Source organism: Grampus griseus (genome assembly GCF_964374135.1).
Source record: "Grampus griseus genome assembly, chromosome: X".
Classification (NCBI taxonomy): Eukaryota; Metazoa; Chordata; class Mammalia; order Artiodactyla; family Delphinidae; genus Grampus; species Grampus griseus.
Genome location: NC_138999.1, coordinates 91,861,419 through 91,879,706, shown reverse-complemented (window position 1 = coordinate 91,879,706; position 18,288 = coordinate 91,861,419). Strand labels below are relative to the sequence as shown.

Here is an 18,288-nt window from a genome sequence, read left to right as displayed (position 1 = left end):
GTTAGAGTGACCTGCTCTCCAGGGACTCACTGCCTTGAAGATCCGATACACTGACCGTTGCCTTCTTTTCCCCTTCAATGCTGTCAGCCAAGAACCCTCACTTCAACTGTGCATCCCTTAGCTATGGGAGGGGGGCTCCTGGAGCCCAATTTCTGTCCTGATGATGGGCCAGAGCCGCGTCACAAAACGCACTGGTTGCACCTCCTCTATGCCTTCCAGAGGACAGGCACTCTGGTTCACTGGAGGCCCGAGGGTCTGGGAATGACCACCAGTCAACTATGTCCTGATTCCTAAAGGTGTTCAGTACTTTCAAACTGCACATAGAGCCTGGGTCGTCAAATTACTTCTTTCACCACAAAAAGCAAACTCGTGGGCATACGCTGTTTCAAGTGAAAAGCATATTTTGCGTATTTGCAGAGGGGAGGCGCAGGGCGGGGTCCCCCACGCCGCCGACCCCCGGCCCAGCTCTCCAACTGCCAAGGAGCTGGAGCTGCTGCTGACCGAGGAATGACTGCAGACGCCAGAAGGAGCACAGGGCTGGGCGGCACACAGCCTGTGCTAGGAGGCGGGACCGGGCATCTATTTGAAAAGCTCCTGGCGCCTGCCGGATTGGCTAAGTTCGCTTGCCATCAGAGTGGGCGGAGTCAGTTGTGCGCCGGGCCTCGGGCCCGCCCAGCGGCAGCCGGAAGTGCTTTAGACCCCGCGCTGTCTGCAGCGGCCGGGTGAGTGGTTGGGTTGGTACGTGGAGTGAAGCTGCTGGGCTGCTGCTCTTCTTGCCGCTGCCAGGCTCAGGGCCGCTGGTCGACCCCCACCCTCCGCGCTCCCTTTGGCCTCGATGTTCTCACCTTACGGGCGGCTCTTTGCAGAAGCACGAGCTCCTCGCCCCGCTCCTCTTGGTTATCCCGCGCCCCCCCTCGTCTCTCTTCCTCCCGGTCCGCAGTGGTCTCCAGGGTTCTTGGATGGTCGGAGCTATGGCGTCCCGACATGCAGCGGGCCGCTGTTTGCCTACTCCTCATCAGGACCCTGCCCTTGGAGGGCGACGACCCCCATCCCAGCCGGAAATTCCACTTTGGCTTCTAACCTCTCCTCGCCTGATGTTCCTGACGTCGTTCTGGACTTCTTTGATTGGTAAGCGGGGTCGCCAGGCTGCCATGAGCTGGGAGGGCGGTGGGTGAGTGGGCGACCTCTTAGAAGGAGACGGCTGGAGCAGACGTGGGCCTGGGCTTTTGAACGGCTGCCCACGCGCGCTGCCTGCTGGCCAGTCCCTAGAGAAGTTGGTGGTGGGGCTGGGCACGTCCAGCTGCGATGGAGCCCCCTTGTTTCAGGCCCTGTGTTGCCGTGGTACCTAATAGCGCTGAAATGGCGGGGGTCGGGGAGCTACCGCCCCAGGGTCCACCCCTCCATCTCCAGGGACTGAGTTCTCCTCAGCCAGGTGTACTGACCCCTGTGTGTGAGTGCGCGGGGAGGGGGTGATGGTGCGGTGAGGGCCCAAGTCAGTATTCCGCCGTGCTGAGTAGACGGCTGGTGAAACTGGGAGTGCCTCGAGCGGCCTAATCCCAGATTCTGCTGCCCACTCTGCTCCGCCAGATAGGGTCCTCTAGCAACAACCCTTGTTATTAAATGCACCGGATGCATTCCTGCTTATTATCCCTGAATAGTGTTTCCTTGTCAGCCAGCAGAAGGATTCAAACAAGCCAGTCACATCCTTGCTTAGGCACCCGGGTGTACCTCGCCCTCTTAGTACTGCAAAGCCCGCTTCCCACAGACCCTTCTGGTTCACGCTGTTCCAGAATGCAACCCCCACGTGTCCTGCATGGCCTGCGATGTCCTCCTCTCCTGGGCTGCCCAAGAGGTGGGTCAGTGGGCCTCCGAACCTGTCCCTATAACCACCCAGAAGGTCTGGACCACTCATGATTAGATGGAGATAAAACCCACAGCTGTAAATTTGCACTGCTAGAAATCTAAACTATTCTGACAGAATTTGTACAGACAGAAAAGACAAAATGATGATAATAATAATTCCATGCAGCACAAGTGGCAGCACCATAGCAGAAGATGGCTTCAGTCCACCCACCTCTGGCTTGGGGGCCCAGTAATCTGCTGTGCCATTCTATTGCATATGCTTCTGTTGCAGTAGAAATCCTGATCATCCTAATGATAGGGAAAAGCAACCATGGCACTTTTGGGACGCAGTGATGAAATTAAACGCAACTTAAGCCAGAGTCCTTAAAACTTATTAAGCAACCATTGCCATAGGGGAGGCCCCTAACCCTAATGAAACTGATCTGATGCTCTCTGAAGGAAGAAATCTATAAATATGAGCAGATTAGAGAGGACACTGCCCACACACACACACACACACACACACACACACACACACACACACACAAAGTATATCCAGTGACAAACAAACAAGCAAAAAGAATCAGAGAGAAAGCAATCAGAAAACTTGTACATAGAGGGAGGAAACAATTTAAGTTGATACAAAGGTCCACAATTTAATCCAGTTGGAAATCTAGAATTTGCTAAAAGAATTTATAGCCTGGTGAGACCTTTGTCCTTGGCAGACAGCTGTCTTCTCACTGTGTCTTCATATGGCCTTTTCTTTGTTCAATGTGGGGAGAGAGAGAGCTCTGTGGCTTCTGTTCGTCTTCTTATAAGGATACACCCCTATTGGATTAGAGCTCCAAGCTCATGACCTTGTTTAACCTTGAAGGTCATATCTCCAAATATAGTCACATTGGGGATTAGGGGTTCAACATAGCAATTTGAGGGGAACAGAGTTCAGTGCATAACATCTTTCTTTTTTTTTTTTTTACTTTTGGCTGTTTTGGGTCTTCGTTGCTGCGCGTGGGCTTTCTCTAGTTGCGGTGAATGGGGGCTCCTCTTCGTTGAGGTACACGGGCTTCTCACCGCGGTGGCTTCTCTTGTTGTGGGTGCGCAGGCTTCAGTAGTTCTGGCCCGCGGGCTCAGTAGTCGTGGTTCGCGGGCTCTAGAACTCAGGCTCAGTAGTTGTGGCACACAGGCTTAGTTGCTCCGCGGCATGTGGCATCTTCCCGGACCAGGGCTCGAACCCATGTCCCCTGCATTGGCAGACGGGTTCTTAACCACTGCGCCACCAGGGAAGCCCCATTCCATAACATCTTTTTTTTCTTTTTTTAATAACATGTTTATGGGAGTTTAATTGCTTTACACTGGTGTGTTACTTTCTGCTTTATAACAAAGTGAATCAGCTATACATATACATATATCCCCATATCTCTTCCCTCTTGTGTCTCCCTCCCTCCCACCCTCCCTATCCCACCCCTCCAGGTGGTCACAAAGCACCAAGCTGATCTCCCTGTGCTCTGCGGCTCCTTCCCAGTAGCTTTCGGTTTTACATTTGGTAGTGTATATAAGTCCATGCCACTGTCTCATTTTGTCCCAGCTTACCCTTCCCCCTCCCCGTGTCCTCAAGTCCATTCTCTGTTAGGTGTGCATCGTTATTCCCGTTCTGCCCCTAGGTTCTTTATGACCATTTTGGGTTTTTTCTGTTTTTGAGATTCCATATATATGTGTTAGCATTACGGTATTTGTTTTTCTCTTTCTGACTTACTTCACTCTCTGTGACAGACTCTAGGTCCACCCACCTGACTAGAAATAAGTCAATTTCGTTTCTTTTTATGGCTGAGTAATATTCCATTGTATATATGCCACATCTTCTTTATCTATTCATCTGTCGATGGACGCTTAGGTTTCTTCCATGTCCTGGCTATTGTAAATAGAGCTGCGGTGAACATTGTGGTACATGACTCTTTTTGAATTATGGGTTTCTCAGGGTATATGCCCAGTAGTGGGATTGCTGGGTCGTTTGGTAGTTCTATTTTTGGCTCCTTAAGGAACCTCCATACTGTTCTCCATAGTGGCTGTATCAATTCACATTCCCACCAACAGTGCAGGAGGCTTCCCTTTTCTCCACACCCTCTCCAGCATTTATTGTTTGTAGACTTTTTGATGATGGCCATTCTGTCAGTCCCTAACATCTTGATCTATATTTTGGGTATCTGTGAGGCAAGTGATTCCCAGAGTTCTTTACGTCAAAGGGGACAACATTTAGGCAATGACCCAAGAGTTTATAAAAATGTGAAGATGGGCCCATTTGTTAGCCGGGGCATCGAGTACTAAAATGACTGAAGTTTGGTCAATTGTGCTGACTCTTTGGTCCTGTCCTTTATCATAGGCATCTTGGTTAAGGGATCGAAAGCAGTAATATGGATGATGGTGACCATACCATATGTAGTGTACAATGCCCAATATTGCCCACTCAGTTGATTCCAAGGGGCTCCGCAGGTAGCCAAGAAGTCTGGGAGAGGGGTGTCTCCTTCTACCACTATCTCATCTGGCAAGGGACTAAGGACAGCTGAGGCCATGCCCTCTTGCAAGAAAGATATGCCAGAAAGCTATCTGGTATCAAGGAGGCCTCAGTAAGCATGCTGAGGTTTTGGGGTGCTGGTTCCATGATCTAAGGCATCCTGGGCACCTGGGTACAGAGGGTCACAGGCCCAGGGTCTGTGAGAACCTCTATTTTGAGGATGGCCCAGTATGTGGCTGACAGTTGCCACTCTAATGGTTTATAATACAAGGCCAAGAAGGGCAGTTTCTTGCCTCAGTACCCCGTGGGCACCTTACAGCCATCATGTGTGGTCCAGAGATGCCATGGGGCATGAACAGAGGTTACTAAAGCCTCAACAATGAAGGAGCCTCTGGAGACACTACTGGGAGTGTCCAGTGATTTAGACTTGGACAGATTCTAGAGTTTTTTGTTGGAAGACGCTTTTAGCGTTTTGTTAATATACATTCTTTTAGTAAATTCTTGATTTCTAATTGGATTAAATTATAAATTGAAACAGAAACAGACATAAAACGAGTTTATATATTGATTGGTTGATGAAAGTGTTGTAACCAGAGGCTCGCAGGAACCTAACCCTGTATTTCCCCTAGGAGCAGTGGTTTAGTAGTCACTGATTCATTACTTGTGGTGACTTTGTAGGACATATAGTGAACACACACACACATTGCAGGAACTGATGTTCCTTGGTCAACGTGTGGGAGTACATTAGGATGACAGTGATGCTCAGGGCCTGGTTCCCATTCCCATGCCCTCTGGGAGGAAAGAGCCCTGCTGAAGGTCTCAGGTGTGTTGGGTGAGCACATCAGAGAGCTTTGGAAAGCCCAGCTGTCTGCAGGGCTCTGGCTGGCTACTTGCGTATACTCAGCCAAGACACCTCCAGGCTGGAAATACATGATTAGTGAGAGAAACGCCAGCTCCCAGAATGAATGTCTTTGAGAAGACAGCCTTGAGGCCTAAGAGTGTGAAATGACTTTGTTGGGTGAGGGCCAGAAGGTTGTCTCTCTCTGTGTCAAGCCGTATGCCCAGTTCTAAAATCAGAGGTGTACAAGAGCAAGGTTGACATGGGTATGACAAGAAAATGCCCAGGTGGGGAAATGTGACTTTGTGCTAGAGGCCGTAGACTTGTTAGCTCAGCTCAGGAGGGCACTGAGGGTGGAAGAGTACTTTTCCTGGGGCAGTCAGCTGCCCCTGGAAGGACAGCCACCGACCTGGAGAGCTGTGTCCATTGCTGATTACAAACTGGGGCTCTTTAGGGGGTTGAGGTAATGCATTTTTCTGAGGGCTGCCCCCTGCCTGCTTCCTCTCCTCTCCACTTCCCAGAATGCCTGCCCCCGCTCCCGCAGCCCCTCATCCTGCTTGGTAACGTGGACCCAGTCTTTGTGCCCCATCCTCTGGATAAAAGCTGGGGCGGGGGAGGAGGAGTCTGCCTCACTGCGTGCTTCTGGCTGACTCACCGTGGGGAGAGAAGGGGGTGGGGAGAGAAGGGGGTGGGGGAGAGAACGTGTACCCATACGACTATACATGTCTACATGTGTGCAGGAGAAGGGAAAGCCCTGGAAAGGTGACAGCTGCGCTCTTCTCTGCTGCTTGTCCTCTGGGAAACAATGTGGCCTTTACTGATGACCAGTGACTTCTCTGTTTCAGCAAAAACTATGCAAATGAAAGTGGTCCAGAAGGTTTTGGACAGGATGCTGATGGGATATGGTATCCATCTGACTCCACATATTGGAGGTAAACCGCTTATAGATGTTGAGGGCTTTTTGGTTTTTTTGGTGAAGTATAGTTGATTTACAGTGTTGTGTTAATTTTGGGCACACAGCAAAGTGATTCATATATATATATATACATATATATATATATATATATACACACACACACACATATATATATATATATGTGTATATATATCTCCTTTTTCATATTGTTTTCCATGATGGTTTATCACAGGATATTGAATATAGTTCCCTGTTCTATACAGTAGCACCTTGTTGTTTATCCATTGTATATATAACAGTTTGCATGTGCTAGTCCCCAACTCCCAATCCTTCCCTCCCCTACACCACACCCCCCACCGCCTTGGCAACCCCAAGTCTGTTCTCTATGTGTGTAAGTCTGTTCCTGTTTTGTAGGTAAATTCATGTGTAGACACCTGAGGTTTTTCTGTTGAGGAGAGCTGAAACACAGGAAGGCAGCCCACCACGTAAGCATACCAGTGGCCCTCTCCCAGGCTCTACAGCTTTGCCTCTCGAGATCCCACCTTCCTGACTTGCAGAGACCTGCAGTCGGGGTGCTCCTGGGCTCCCAACCTCCAGGCCTTTTGCTCTGACCCTGGAATTTCTCCCACTTCTCTGGCTTCACATGCACGAGGCCTTCTGCTCGCTCCACACTCCCTTGAGAAGGTCCCACACGTGAAGTACACTCCCTGGTGTGAGTGGAGGAGCACTACCCACAGAATGGGTGTGCAGGCCAGAGGGCGCTATGGTGCTCAAGGTAGAATTTTCTGCTCCATCTGTCAGGCTCTATGGGGAGGGCAGTTGAGCACACCTTCTGTGCACCCTGGGTACTCACCATATAGAGTTTCTTCAAAACTGAGCATGTGATCTCTGTCTAGTCTACGTCACCTACCCGGGACCCAGGTGCTTGCCCCTCTGTCCCGCAAGCCTTCAACTCCCACCAGGTTGGTTGTATTGGTTCTACCTCCGGAAAACATCCCAAGTCCCTTCTTATCTCTCTGTTGATCATGAGCCACCCCCAGATCAGGCCTTGGGCATCTTCCTACTGAATTTCTGCAACAACTTCCCAGCCTCTCGTCGCCCTAATATTAGTGTTGGTCCCTCTAATCCATTCAGCACACTGCAGTCAGCATGGTCTTTATAAATCAAGCCTGATTATGTCAGGAACATCTGATGACTTCAGCTGTCCAATAAAACCCAAACCCTTTAGCCTAGCATTCAGATTTCTAGAGCAGAGGTGAGAACTGGCAAAGAAAGAGAAATAGAAACCACCACGAAGCCAATGAGTCAGTTTCTTTCTGTATTCCCTCCTAGCCTTCCCCTTAGAAAGGGCAGCTAGCCTGGGCCACACAGCTTGAAGTGACAGGAAACCTGCCCTAAGCCCACAGAACAGGAGTAGTATTCTTTGGCCCAGGGGACACCCAGGATCCCTAAGCCAGTGACAGAGAAAAGGAAGGGTACATTAATTAGAGGTTCTATGGGAGGTTGAACTAGATACCAACTCTGAGGAGCTAATGAACGCTCATAGTTCATATTTGTGGAAATGAATACAAGCCTTCTGAATATGCGGTGCCTCCACCCTAGAGAGCACACGGCTGTGAGGATTTGGCACTTGGGGGTGGACCAGTGAGGGCACCATTTGCCCTGGGAGCTACCTGGAAAACCAAGGCCATTGCCCTGGGCCCTGAGCTTTGGAGGTGGGTCCCCTGACTGTTGCTTTCCCTTTGCTGCATTGTTCCCTCCAGCGTGTGAGGGGATAAGGTGTAGCGCGCATGTTCCAAGGTGAGTGTGTGTGTACCTAGGGGCTGGGAGGCTGGGGTGGAGAAGGCAGAAAGCAAGCTCCTTCAGTAGCCTTACGTTAGAAGGACAGCAGTGGCTCTAGGTGGGGACCTTAGGGAGGAGAGCGAGGGCTAGAGGGCTGGGTATAGGGGAATTCAGGTGTTAGAGCACAGCCCCTGCCCCTTGTATGATATCGTTTGGGGCAGTGGGCCCAAACACTGGTCGGTGTCAGGGAGTAGCTGCCTCCTTTCCTCCTTTCCATGTTCTCCTATATCTCAGCAGAGACTTAACAACCACAATTTAAAAACACCAAGCACATTCTCCCATTGTTTTAAGCAAGATAGCATCTCAGCAGGCATCCAGGGCCAGAAGGAGGGAACAGGGCCGAGGGCCAAGCTCTGGGGATTGTCAGGTGTGGAGAATCTGCATTATCGCTGAGGCACCTCATCACCATCTTTCAGACTCTGATCTGTTTACACCTGCTGCCTAAGGTGGGAGGGGGTGGGTTACATTACTTTTTTGGAATGCAAACCTGGGACATATGAGACAAACGAGGTCCCTGGATAGATTTGGCCAAATATTCGATGAAGAGGGGAGTGCAAGAACAACTTTAGACTTTCTTTATACAGAAGGGGGCACCGCAGGTGCTAAGTCTGGGGATGTCGTGTGTGTGTGTATGTGTGTGCACGTGTGTGCACGCACGCGTGTGAGTGTGTGTACTTGGGGAGCAGGGAGGACAGTAGGTGGGGTAGTTGCTCTCTGAATGGAGTGCGTGGCAGGGCTGGGGGAAGCGGAGAACAAAGCCAAACACTTCGGGGCAAGGTGTGTGTCCTAGGAGGTAACTTCCCTGCCTGGCCTGCAACTGCAGCATGCTCTGGAGAGGAAGGAAGCTCAGCCCGGGGGGGCAGGAGAAGAGGAAGGTGAGCATCTGCCAGGGGCCCATAGGTACCACGGGAGCAAGGTTAAAGTTGCTGGGGGTGTCTCGCTGGGAGAAAAGAGCACCTGGATAGAGATTTGCAACTTGATTCTGGAAGAGAGTGAGACTCTAGCAATCAAGGAGTGAACATACCGGCTTACGTTTTGAATTGCTTTAATTGAAGGAAGAAAGAGGCAGCAGGAGAATGAGAGCTGACACTGGACAGAGTTGAGTAGAGACGTCAGGACAGAGAGGATGAGGGATGAGGGTCAAGAACAGTGAGGACAGGAAGGAGAACACTGCCTAGAGATAAGTGGTAGTCTCAAGAGCACTCAAAACCCATTCGAACCATTGCCTGCTCCACGGGCAAGTTGAGCCGAGCCCATCCCCAGGTCTGTGAGGTTATCAGCGGCAAGCAGGATCCAGGCGGTGGCACCTACCCTGGGAGAGTCACCTGCCATCACACCTGTTCCTCTTCTCAAGCAGGGCTTCGGGGAGAATGGGCCAAGGGCTTCAGAGTTTAGGGACCCCTAGATCTCCCTGTGAGGCCTCCCACTAGATTGAGTCGAACCTCTCTTTGTGTGTGAGGTGGAGGAGAGCCTCAGGGTTTAACCCGTTCTTCCTCTTCCCCCACAAGTTCGCAAGCAGAAGCCTTGGGAACTTTGTCCTGTTCAGGTTCAAAGAGGAGCTTTATTTTCCCTCGAAAAGGAAGGGGCAGTGAGAAGAGGAGGAGGAGGAGCCAGGGAGAGCTAGCAAAGCGGCTTCCCTCTGGGCAAGAGAACTGGAAGCCACAGTGTTGTGAAAAGCAGCTGCCTGAGGGCTTCGCCCAGCCCAGCACCTCCTATGACACAGGCACTCCCATATTGTGGAGTGAAGGAATAAATGAGACATTTTTTATTCTTCCTCCCTTCGCCTTTCCTTTGAACCCTGAACCTGTGATAGACACTAGGGAGAGAGAGACGTTGGAGCAGTGAAGTTCAAAGAGGAAGGGAAGTGGTTACCCGCACAACTTTTCTTGCCTTCCTGAGCTCATCAGAGAGGACAGTGATAGGTTATGGAGCTGAGGTCATCACTGCAAAGATGGGATTTAGGCACCTTATCTGGAGGCTTCTTGTCTTAGTTCTGGCCACTATAGTAAATATCCCATAGACTGAGTGGCAACAACAGACATTTATTTCTTATCCTTCTGGAGGCTGGAAAGTCCAAAACCAAGGTGCTGGGCATTTTGGTTTCCGGTGAGAGCGCTCTTCCTGGCTTGCTGATGACTGCCTTCTGGCTGTGTGCTCACATGGTGGAAAGAGAGAGAGTTCTGGCATCTCTTCCTCTTCTTGTAAGGGCACTAATCCCATCATGGGGAGCCCCCCCCCATGACCTCACCTGAGCCTAATTACCTCCCAGATACCATCACACTGTTAGGCTTTCAACATGGATTTTGGAAGGTACACAAATATGCAGTCCGTAACACTTGTTTTTTTAATTTATTTTAGTTTTTGGCTGTGTTTGGTCTTCGTTTCCTGCGCGTGGGCTGTCTGCGGTTGCGGCGAATGGGGGCTACTCTCCATTGAGGTGCGCGGGCTTCTCACTGCAGTGGCTTCTCTTGTTGCGGAGCCCGGGCTCTAGGCGCATGGGCTCCGGTAGTTGTGGCACACGGATTCAGTCGTTGTGGCTCGCGGGCTCTAGATCACAGGCTCAGTAGTTGTGGCGCACGGGCTTAGTTGCTCCACGGCATGTGGGACCTTCCCGGACCAGGGCTCAAACCCGTGTCCCCTGCATTGGCAGGCGGATTCGTAACCACTGCACCACCAGGGAAGCCCAGTCCGTAACACTTTGAATTTTCCTGTTAGAGATGTATGGATACTTTAGCTAAGTTCGCACACTGATCACTGCTAGCACATAAGGCGGCCCCTCTGGGCAGATAAGTAGAACAAGTTTCCCTTCTTCTGGGCTGCATTTCTGTGCCAGGACACATGGCTTGATGAGGGGAATGTGGACTGCATTTCAGCTCGCGTTTGCTCTTTTAGCTGGGAGCCCTTGGACAGGGCTCTGTGCTGGCCCTTTAGGGTCCTCAGGATTCCACCGAAAGGGATGGAATTGCCTGAGTGGCACTGAATGGTCTAGAATGAGAAGTACGACCCTGGGATTGGTGGGGTCCCTGGCTCCCCGGCCCTGCTGGGTTTTGTTAACTGTCTTACACAGCTTCCATTCTCTAAAGGCATGTGAGGGGTGCAAAAGGTTGTAATAAAGGACTGTGTATAGGAACCCCTGTCCCTACATAGCACATTGCTGGGGCTTGTTCAGAGTAACCCTAAATGCTGGAGTCTGGGATTTGCCCTAACACAGAAACCCATTTACTTCTCAGTTGTCATTCAGACAATTATTCCCAGTAGAACTTTGCTTTCTGACGCATTAGGCTTGGAGTAACACATTTCTGTCTTTGCAGCTCAGCTTCTGGGCAGTTATCCTTCAGGGAAGCCAGCAGGTTGAATCACAAGAGTCACACAGGTTTCTATAGCAGCAGTGTGATGTAATACACAGAGAATAATATGGCCTAGCTGTAGAGCTGGTTAAAGACAGCTTTGAGCCAATAGAAAATGAAAACTTCTTTGTGCACAGTGCCTTACAGTTCACTATATGGACCTGGGGTTCTGAGAAAAAAGAAACACTCAAATGCATGCTCACACATTCACTCACACTTACACATTAAATCTGTAATGCGTATAAGCATTCTCACACATTCACTTACACAAACACTCACATGCTGACCCATTCACGCACAAATATAGTTACACATGCTCTTAACATTTTCACATCAACATGTTCACACACGTGGACATGCTCACCCATTTTTCACACAGGAACATGCGGGTGCAGTCACACGTAGACTCCTACACTCGCATTCACTCACGTGAACATGCTCGCACACGGACGTACCTGCATAGCTACTGAAACAAATGTGCTCAAACGCATACACACTCACAGATCACTCACACGTGAACAGGTTCACACGTTCACACAAATGAACATGCTCACATGTACGTGCATATTAACTCAGTCACACACAAGAACGTGCTCACACCCTGACAGACACAATAACATCCACTCACAAACTGATAGTCACTCACACACAGACATGCTCACATACACTCATACTCACACATCCACTCACACACATGAACACACTGATGCTGTCTCACACACATAAAATCATACATTCATTCACACTTGCACATGAACATACACCTATAGACTCACAGTCATTCCCACACGAACACACTCACACTTTCAGTCACCCATAGGAGCACATTCTCACATTCCTTCACACGAATGAGCACACTCACATTAACATGCGTATATGCGGAAACATGCTGACACATTCACTCACACGTAGATGCACTCATGTCCAATCACGGGACACTCACACAGTCATGCAAACTAAGATGTTAACATTGTCACGAACGTGAACGTGTTCTCACACACTAAACTGCTCCTCCATTTACTCACACATGAACATGTTCATATGTTAATCCACACATGAATACAGTCACATAGTCACATTCATGAATGTACACATATTAACACACATTTCAATACAATTACTCATATACTAACATGTTCATTCACACAGATACCCATATTCACACATTCACTGAATGAACATATTCACACTTTAACATACTCAAACACAGAAAAACCTTACACCCTTATTGACACAAAGGAAAATGTTCACATAAATGCACATCCTTATATTCGATCACACGCACAAAGCTGCTCAGATACTCATGAGCACAAGCAGACTTTAACATGATCAAACAAACATATTGACATATTCACTCACATGAACTTGCTCACAGATCAATTCGCATGTACAGACACACCCCACATACACTTACAACTTCACTTAAAATTATACATCGTGCTCACATACGTAAACTTGCTTACACGTTCAGTTGCACACAGGAAAAATAATTATACATCAATACCTTCACACACACCAGCTTTTTCATACCTTAATTAGTTCATGTGAACATGCTCCCTTACACGCACATGCTCACACACCTAGATATGAATGAACACACAAATTCATTTAAACACACAAAAACTTTCACACTTGCACATTAACATGCCCAAAACACAAACGTGTTCAAACTTTCATTTACACATGTTCATGCTCAAACACACAAGTATACTCAGACATTCACCCACACATGAACATACCTAAACATTAACATTCCCAGACACACAAACGTGCTCACGTTATCTCACTAACAAGTGGACACTCCCACTTTCACTCACATTCGCACATAAACACACACACACATTCTCATGGACTTACATACACACATGACTGCACACTCACACACACTCCCTACGGCCACTCACACACATTCACACATGGACATGCTTTCACCTTTATTTAAAAAATAACAGGCACACACACACACATCACTCATGCATGAACAAGTTCACACACATGAACACGTTCACATATTCACACAGCTACGTGCTCATAAACACACATGCTCTCATGTTTATTTAAAAAACAGCATTCACGCACACCCCAAAAACACTCATGCACAGACATGGACACGATCAGACTTTCACATATAGACAGGATCATATTCACATACACAATCTCTCACATTCAAACTCACATACACTCACACACACACAGTTGCACATAGACATGCTCACATTATCACTTCCACACAAATGAATGCACTTTTAATCACAAACATAATCGCATTGACTCACAGAAAAGAACACACACATTAACATGCCCCTACACAAAAGTATGTTTACATATTCATTAACACACACATGTTCCTGTATTCACTTAAACTTGCATTTTAATAATATGCCCCATATATATGTGTGTGTGTGTGTGTGTGTGTGTATATATATATATGCTCATGCATTTACTGACATAAACATTTTTGTACATTTACTCCGACACAAATGTACAAAAAGACAAATACAAAGCATGCATTCACTCACATTCCTGAACATACCTGATATGCTTCCACATTCATTCAAACACGGGAACATGATCACATGTATATACTTACACAGTCATTTGCACACAAACATGAACATGTTCACATATGCACACAGTGAACCTGCTCATAAACTCACAGGTACCCTCATTAACAGTCATGTACATGCATGTGATCAACATTCACACATACACATACACTCATGCATTGACTCAGAAATAGATGCACACATTAACAAGCTCACAAAAATGAACACGGTTACACATTCACTCACAGATGAACATGCTACCATCATGCACATGCTTACAAATTCACTCATACACGTGAACACACAGAAACACACATTACCACACTGACATGTGAACAGGCTCCATTCACTCTTACACACAGACATGATCACATACATCCACAAGTTACACGTTCACTCATATGAACGTGCTCACAGACTTACTCCCATTCCTAGATAGACTGACATATGCACACATTCGTTCCAATACAAATATACTCAATCTAACGTGGTTATGCATTCACTCACCCACCCGAATATGCCTCACGTATACGGTGTCACTCATGTATTTACTTACGTGCATCAGCCTACTCATCCTTAACATGTTCACACCCTCACATGCACAAACACTAACCTGTTAAAATGTCCAAATTCTTTTTTTCTCTCTCTACTGGTAGGTTTTTTACTATTGCTGACATATTAACTATACAGTTTTTAATGACTCTGCCCCTATTGGCACCAGCCACCTCCAGATGGAAATCAGGGAACAATTCACCCTGTGCAGCAGAGTGCCTCTATATGGGGACATTTTAGTTTTGCTGGCAGTGGTAAAATTAAAAGTATCGGATATGCTTGGACTTAAAGGGTAATTGGGGACTCCAAGGTCCTGGAAGGAAAGGGAGGAAGGTCTCAAATGCTAGAAGCTGGGTCTTGAAACTTCATTGAATCGCAGGCATGTCAATCCTCGCCTTTCAGCCAATGAGTTTAGTGCTCCCTATGCGGGGTGGGGGGGGATGGGGGGGGAAACAGTTCGCTGTTGACCCTTCGAAGTTGTGGCTCCCGTCAACTGCCTATCAGATTCTTTCCCGCCTTGTCCAATGGCCTCCCAGGCACACTTATGGTTGGCTGCTCCTCGGGCCCCTCCCCCCGACCCTTCCTGTCACGAGTCCTCCAAAGGCCACCATCACAGACTGTTCCGCTGTCTGCCGCCATCTTCTCTGCCTCCCACCACCCCCGCCCCCCTCACCCGCCCCGTCCCAGCAGGCTCTGCTGCCAGCAGCGATGCTTAGCTCGGCAGCAGCCATTTTTGCCAACTAGGTCTAGCAGCCGGATCGCTTCTCTGGTTGAGGCACGGACTGGTGCGTCTTTCCTGCCATCTCTGCCACAGAAATGCGGGGCTCAGCCACAGGTGGTCAGAACAGAGCAGGCAGTGGGATGGCCAGCATCCCTGGTTCAGTCCCAGGAGGAGCGGTGCGGGCAGAATGGCGTGGCAGGGGTCGCAGTGTCGCCGCCCATAGGGATTTACAGGCGGTAGTGCGAGCCCTTTGGGAAGAGCAGGGCGCCCAGCCCATAGTCCAGGAGGACTGGGGTGTAAAGCTGGTAGAAGAGCAGGAAGAGGAGGAGGAGGAGGAAGTGGAGGAGGCGGAGGAGGCTGAAGAGGACGAGGAGAAGAAAGAAGAGGCGGAGGAGGGAGACAGACACAAGGAAGAGGACGAGAATTATGTGGACAAAGAGGAGGAGGAGGACGGTGAGGAGGGCGCAGAAGTGGTCGCGGTATCTGTGAGTTCCCCACCGCGCGGTTTCGGTCCCTTCCCTTCTAGACCCCGTATTCGTTATAAAGGCCGTATCCTGGCCCGGCCGCACGCCGGCCACGCGGTGGTTAGGCGCTGCTCTTGGGAGCCCAGGGAGGCGGGAGAGAGAGGGGACCAGATGCTGGAAGGCGAGTGCCAGGCAGAGGGCAACCCGCCCTGGGAGCCGCGGGAACCTGCAGAGGGGGCGGCATCCCAGAAGGCAGAGGAACCAGCGGCGGCGGCAGCGGAGGCCGAGTTCTGGGCGGGCGAGGTCCTGGCTGATGCCTCCAAGTCCTGGGAGGCTGGGGCCTGTGGACCCTACGACGGGGCCGAAGCGGGCGAGGGGCGGCCCAGGCCTCAGGCCCTTGCAGCCCCTGCTGGGGCATCGGCCTCAAAGGCAGGCCTCGCTCATCACTGGCCTCTGGCGGTTAGGCAGCAGGTCAAAGCTCTCAAAAACCGTCAGGCACGTTATGCACAAGTTGAAGCCCAATTCTCTAAAGACCTTTAGGATCTTGAGAAAAATTATGCTGCCTTCTACCACCCGAGGGGCAAACAAATGGCATACCTCACTTTTGGCTGACGGGCTTCTAAAAACGTAAAGATTCTCAGTAGGATGACCTGAGAAAATGATGAAACGGGACAGGGGCACTTTTCAGTGGTTGAGGAATCAATGAGCTTCGCGGTAGAATTTGTCTTTAAATCGGGTGAACGTTTTCCAGTGACGTTCTGGAAGAAACATACAAACATGCTCTCAGGATCAGATGATTTCGATCCCTTCTCCAAAGGGCCAGAAGTAATCAGCAGCACAGTGTGTGAGATCTACTGGAAAGAGGGGGAAAATGTTGTGAAAACTGTCAAGCAGCAGAAGTGTGAGGGCCATGGAAGTGTTGTATCAACCAGTAGAAACATGACCAGCTATTCTTTTCATTTCTTTATTTGTTTTCTGACATATTTGTTTTCTCCAGATCCTCCCGAGGGCAGAGAACTAGATTCTGCTGCTGATGTTAAATCGGGAAATGTTGTCCACCACCTTGTGATGCCAAAGTCTGTATCATTCGACACTAAAGAAGAGAGTGAACATCGGTATGAAAATGCTGATGAAGAGGAAGAGGATGGAAATGAGAAACCAGAAGAAGGACCCAAGCTGGATATGGTCTCAGCAGAGGGCAGCTCTGGAGAATACAGGTATTATTGAATAGTGCAAGCATTCCTGACATATACCTGTTACTAACAGCTTTATGTTTTGTTTTGTTTACATCCTTAATCTACTTTTTATCTTTTTAACATCTTTATTGGAGTATAATTGCCTTACAGTGGTGTGTTAGTTTCTGCTTTATAACAAAGTGAATCAGCTCTAGTATACCTATATCCCCATTTCTCTTCCCTCTTGCATCTCCCTCCCACCCTCCCTATCCCACCACTCTAGGTGGTCACAGAGGTCCGAGCTGATCTCCCTGTGCTATGCAGCTGCTTCCCACTAGCTATCTATCATGTTTTTAATAATTTTTGTAAAGTAAATAAGAAAAAATTGATGAAATTTAGTTTTGGAAGAACAGTTTAATGTTAATAATGTACTTGTATTCTAGATGGTATAGAAGGCAGTGTGTTCTGAAATGTATTTCATTTACAGCCACAAGTCGTTTGTCCTGTAGCTTTAAGACTACTACAGATGGGAAATTTATCAGACCTGGAAATAGAGACCTATATTTTTTTAGAGGTCTAAAATATAGAGACCTATATTTTTAGAGAGTGGCCACCAGGAGAAGCAGCTAAAGCGACCAAGCTGTGCACTAGCTGTACCTTCATCACCTGGCCACAGAAATGGAGTCTCTTGGCATAACAATGCCTTTGAGAAGGTGACTGCTTACAAAGTGGTAAAAAGTTAAGAATTTCAAATAAGACTGCATTTCATGAGTAATTCACAAATATTACTTCAATTTAGATTTTTTATTCAAAAGAAAAGAAAATTAGCCATAGTAAGATTATTGGCTATCACTGAGTTGGTAATTCAGTCTTAGTTTCTCTTTCCTCTACCCATTCATCTTTTCCTTTCTCTCTCTCATCTCTCTCTCTCTCTCGCAGTATCACACTCTTTCTTTCTCCCTTTCTTAATTTTTACACCTGCGGATGTTTGATAACAGCCTCTTTCTCACTTTACAGTTACGGAAACCAGAGGTCTGGGAATATAAGAGATTTATGATTTGTGTAAGGAGCATAGGCTCTTAAGGTGGAAAGACATTTAAATCACAGAGTGGCCGTTCAAGAACAAAAGCTAGCATTTATAGTGGTGGGCAAGAGAGAGATGAGGTTGGTGTGATGAAATGATGTGCACCCTGACAACCAAGGGTCTGGGTTACAAGAAGAAAACGTTTTGTTTTCTCCTTGGAGAGCCAACAGATGTTCATAGTATTGACTCCTATTTAGGAAGTCCCTGGTGTATGTTATTGGTGTACAATTGTTAATTGACTCTTCTCCCACCCTACAGTTGGAAGGCATAAAAAGAAGTGGACAGCGAAAGAAAAGAAGAATTGGTTCTTTACGGATATTCTAGTTTTCATTAGCCCACAATACAAATGTTGTTTCAAAATTCAACATCCCAAAATGATATTAACTGACATCTGACTTTATTCTTACCTCTGACAGATAAATTTGACAGTATTGTTCACATTGAAAATAAAA

At 48.2% G+C, this 18,288-nt stretch overlaps 2 protein-coding genes across 3 annotated transcripts in view; both read left to right on the top strand.

The window, feature by feature from the left end:
* Positions 1 to 507: 507 nt before the first annotated feature.
* On the top strand, positions 508 to 14,872 carry LOC309817591 (uncharacterized protein; the record flags this gene model as incomplete). The annotated part of the gene is made up of 5 exons (XM_082646873.1): positions 508 to 722; positions 941 to 1,128; positions 6,035 to 6,121; positions 6,520 to 6,590; positions 10,306 to 14,872. 4 exons carry the CDS (start codon positions 508 to 510, stop codon positions 6,555 to 6,557), a joined length of 528 nt encoding a protein of 175 aa, XP_082502999.1. The 3' UTR covers positions 6,558 to 6,590; positions 10,306 to 14,872.
* LOC309839348 (uncharacterized protein) overlaps positions 14,871 to 18,288 on the top strand; it is a 57,000-nt gene continuing 53,582 nt past the window's right edge. The window contains exons 1-3 of one of the 2 annotated variants that reach the window (XM_082681091.1): positions 14,871 to 15,566; positions 16,575 to 16,794; positions 18,095 to 18,257. In XM_082681091.1, coding sequence (XP_082537217.1) covers positions 15,209 to 15,566; positions 16,575 to 16,794; positions 18,095 to 18,107 — 591 coding nt within the window. In that variant the 5' untranslated portion in view covers positions 14,871 to 15,208 and the 3' untranslated portion in view covers positions 18,108 to 18,257. Of the gene's footprint in view, positions 15,567 to 16,574; positions 16,795 to 18,094; positions 18,258 to 18,288 lie in introns of those variants that run through there. The other variant, XM_082681092.1, reaches the window with a different exon arrangement.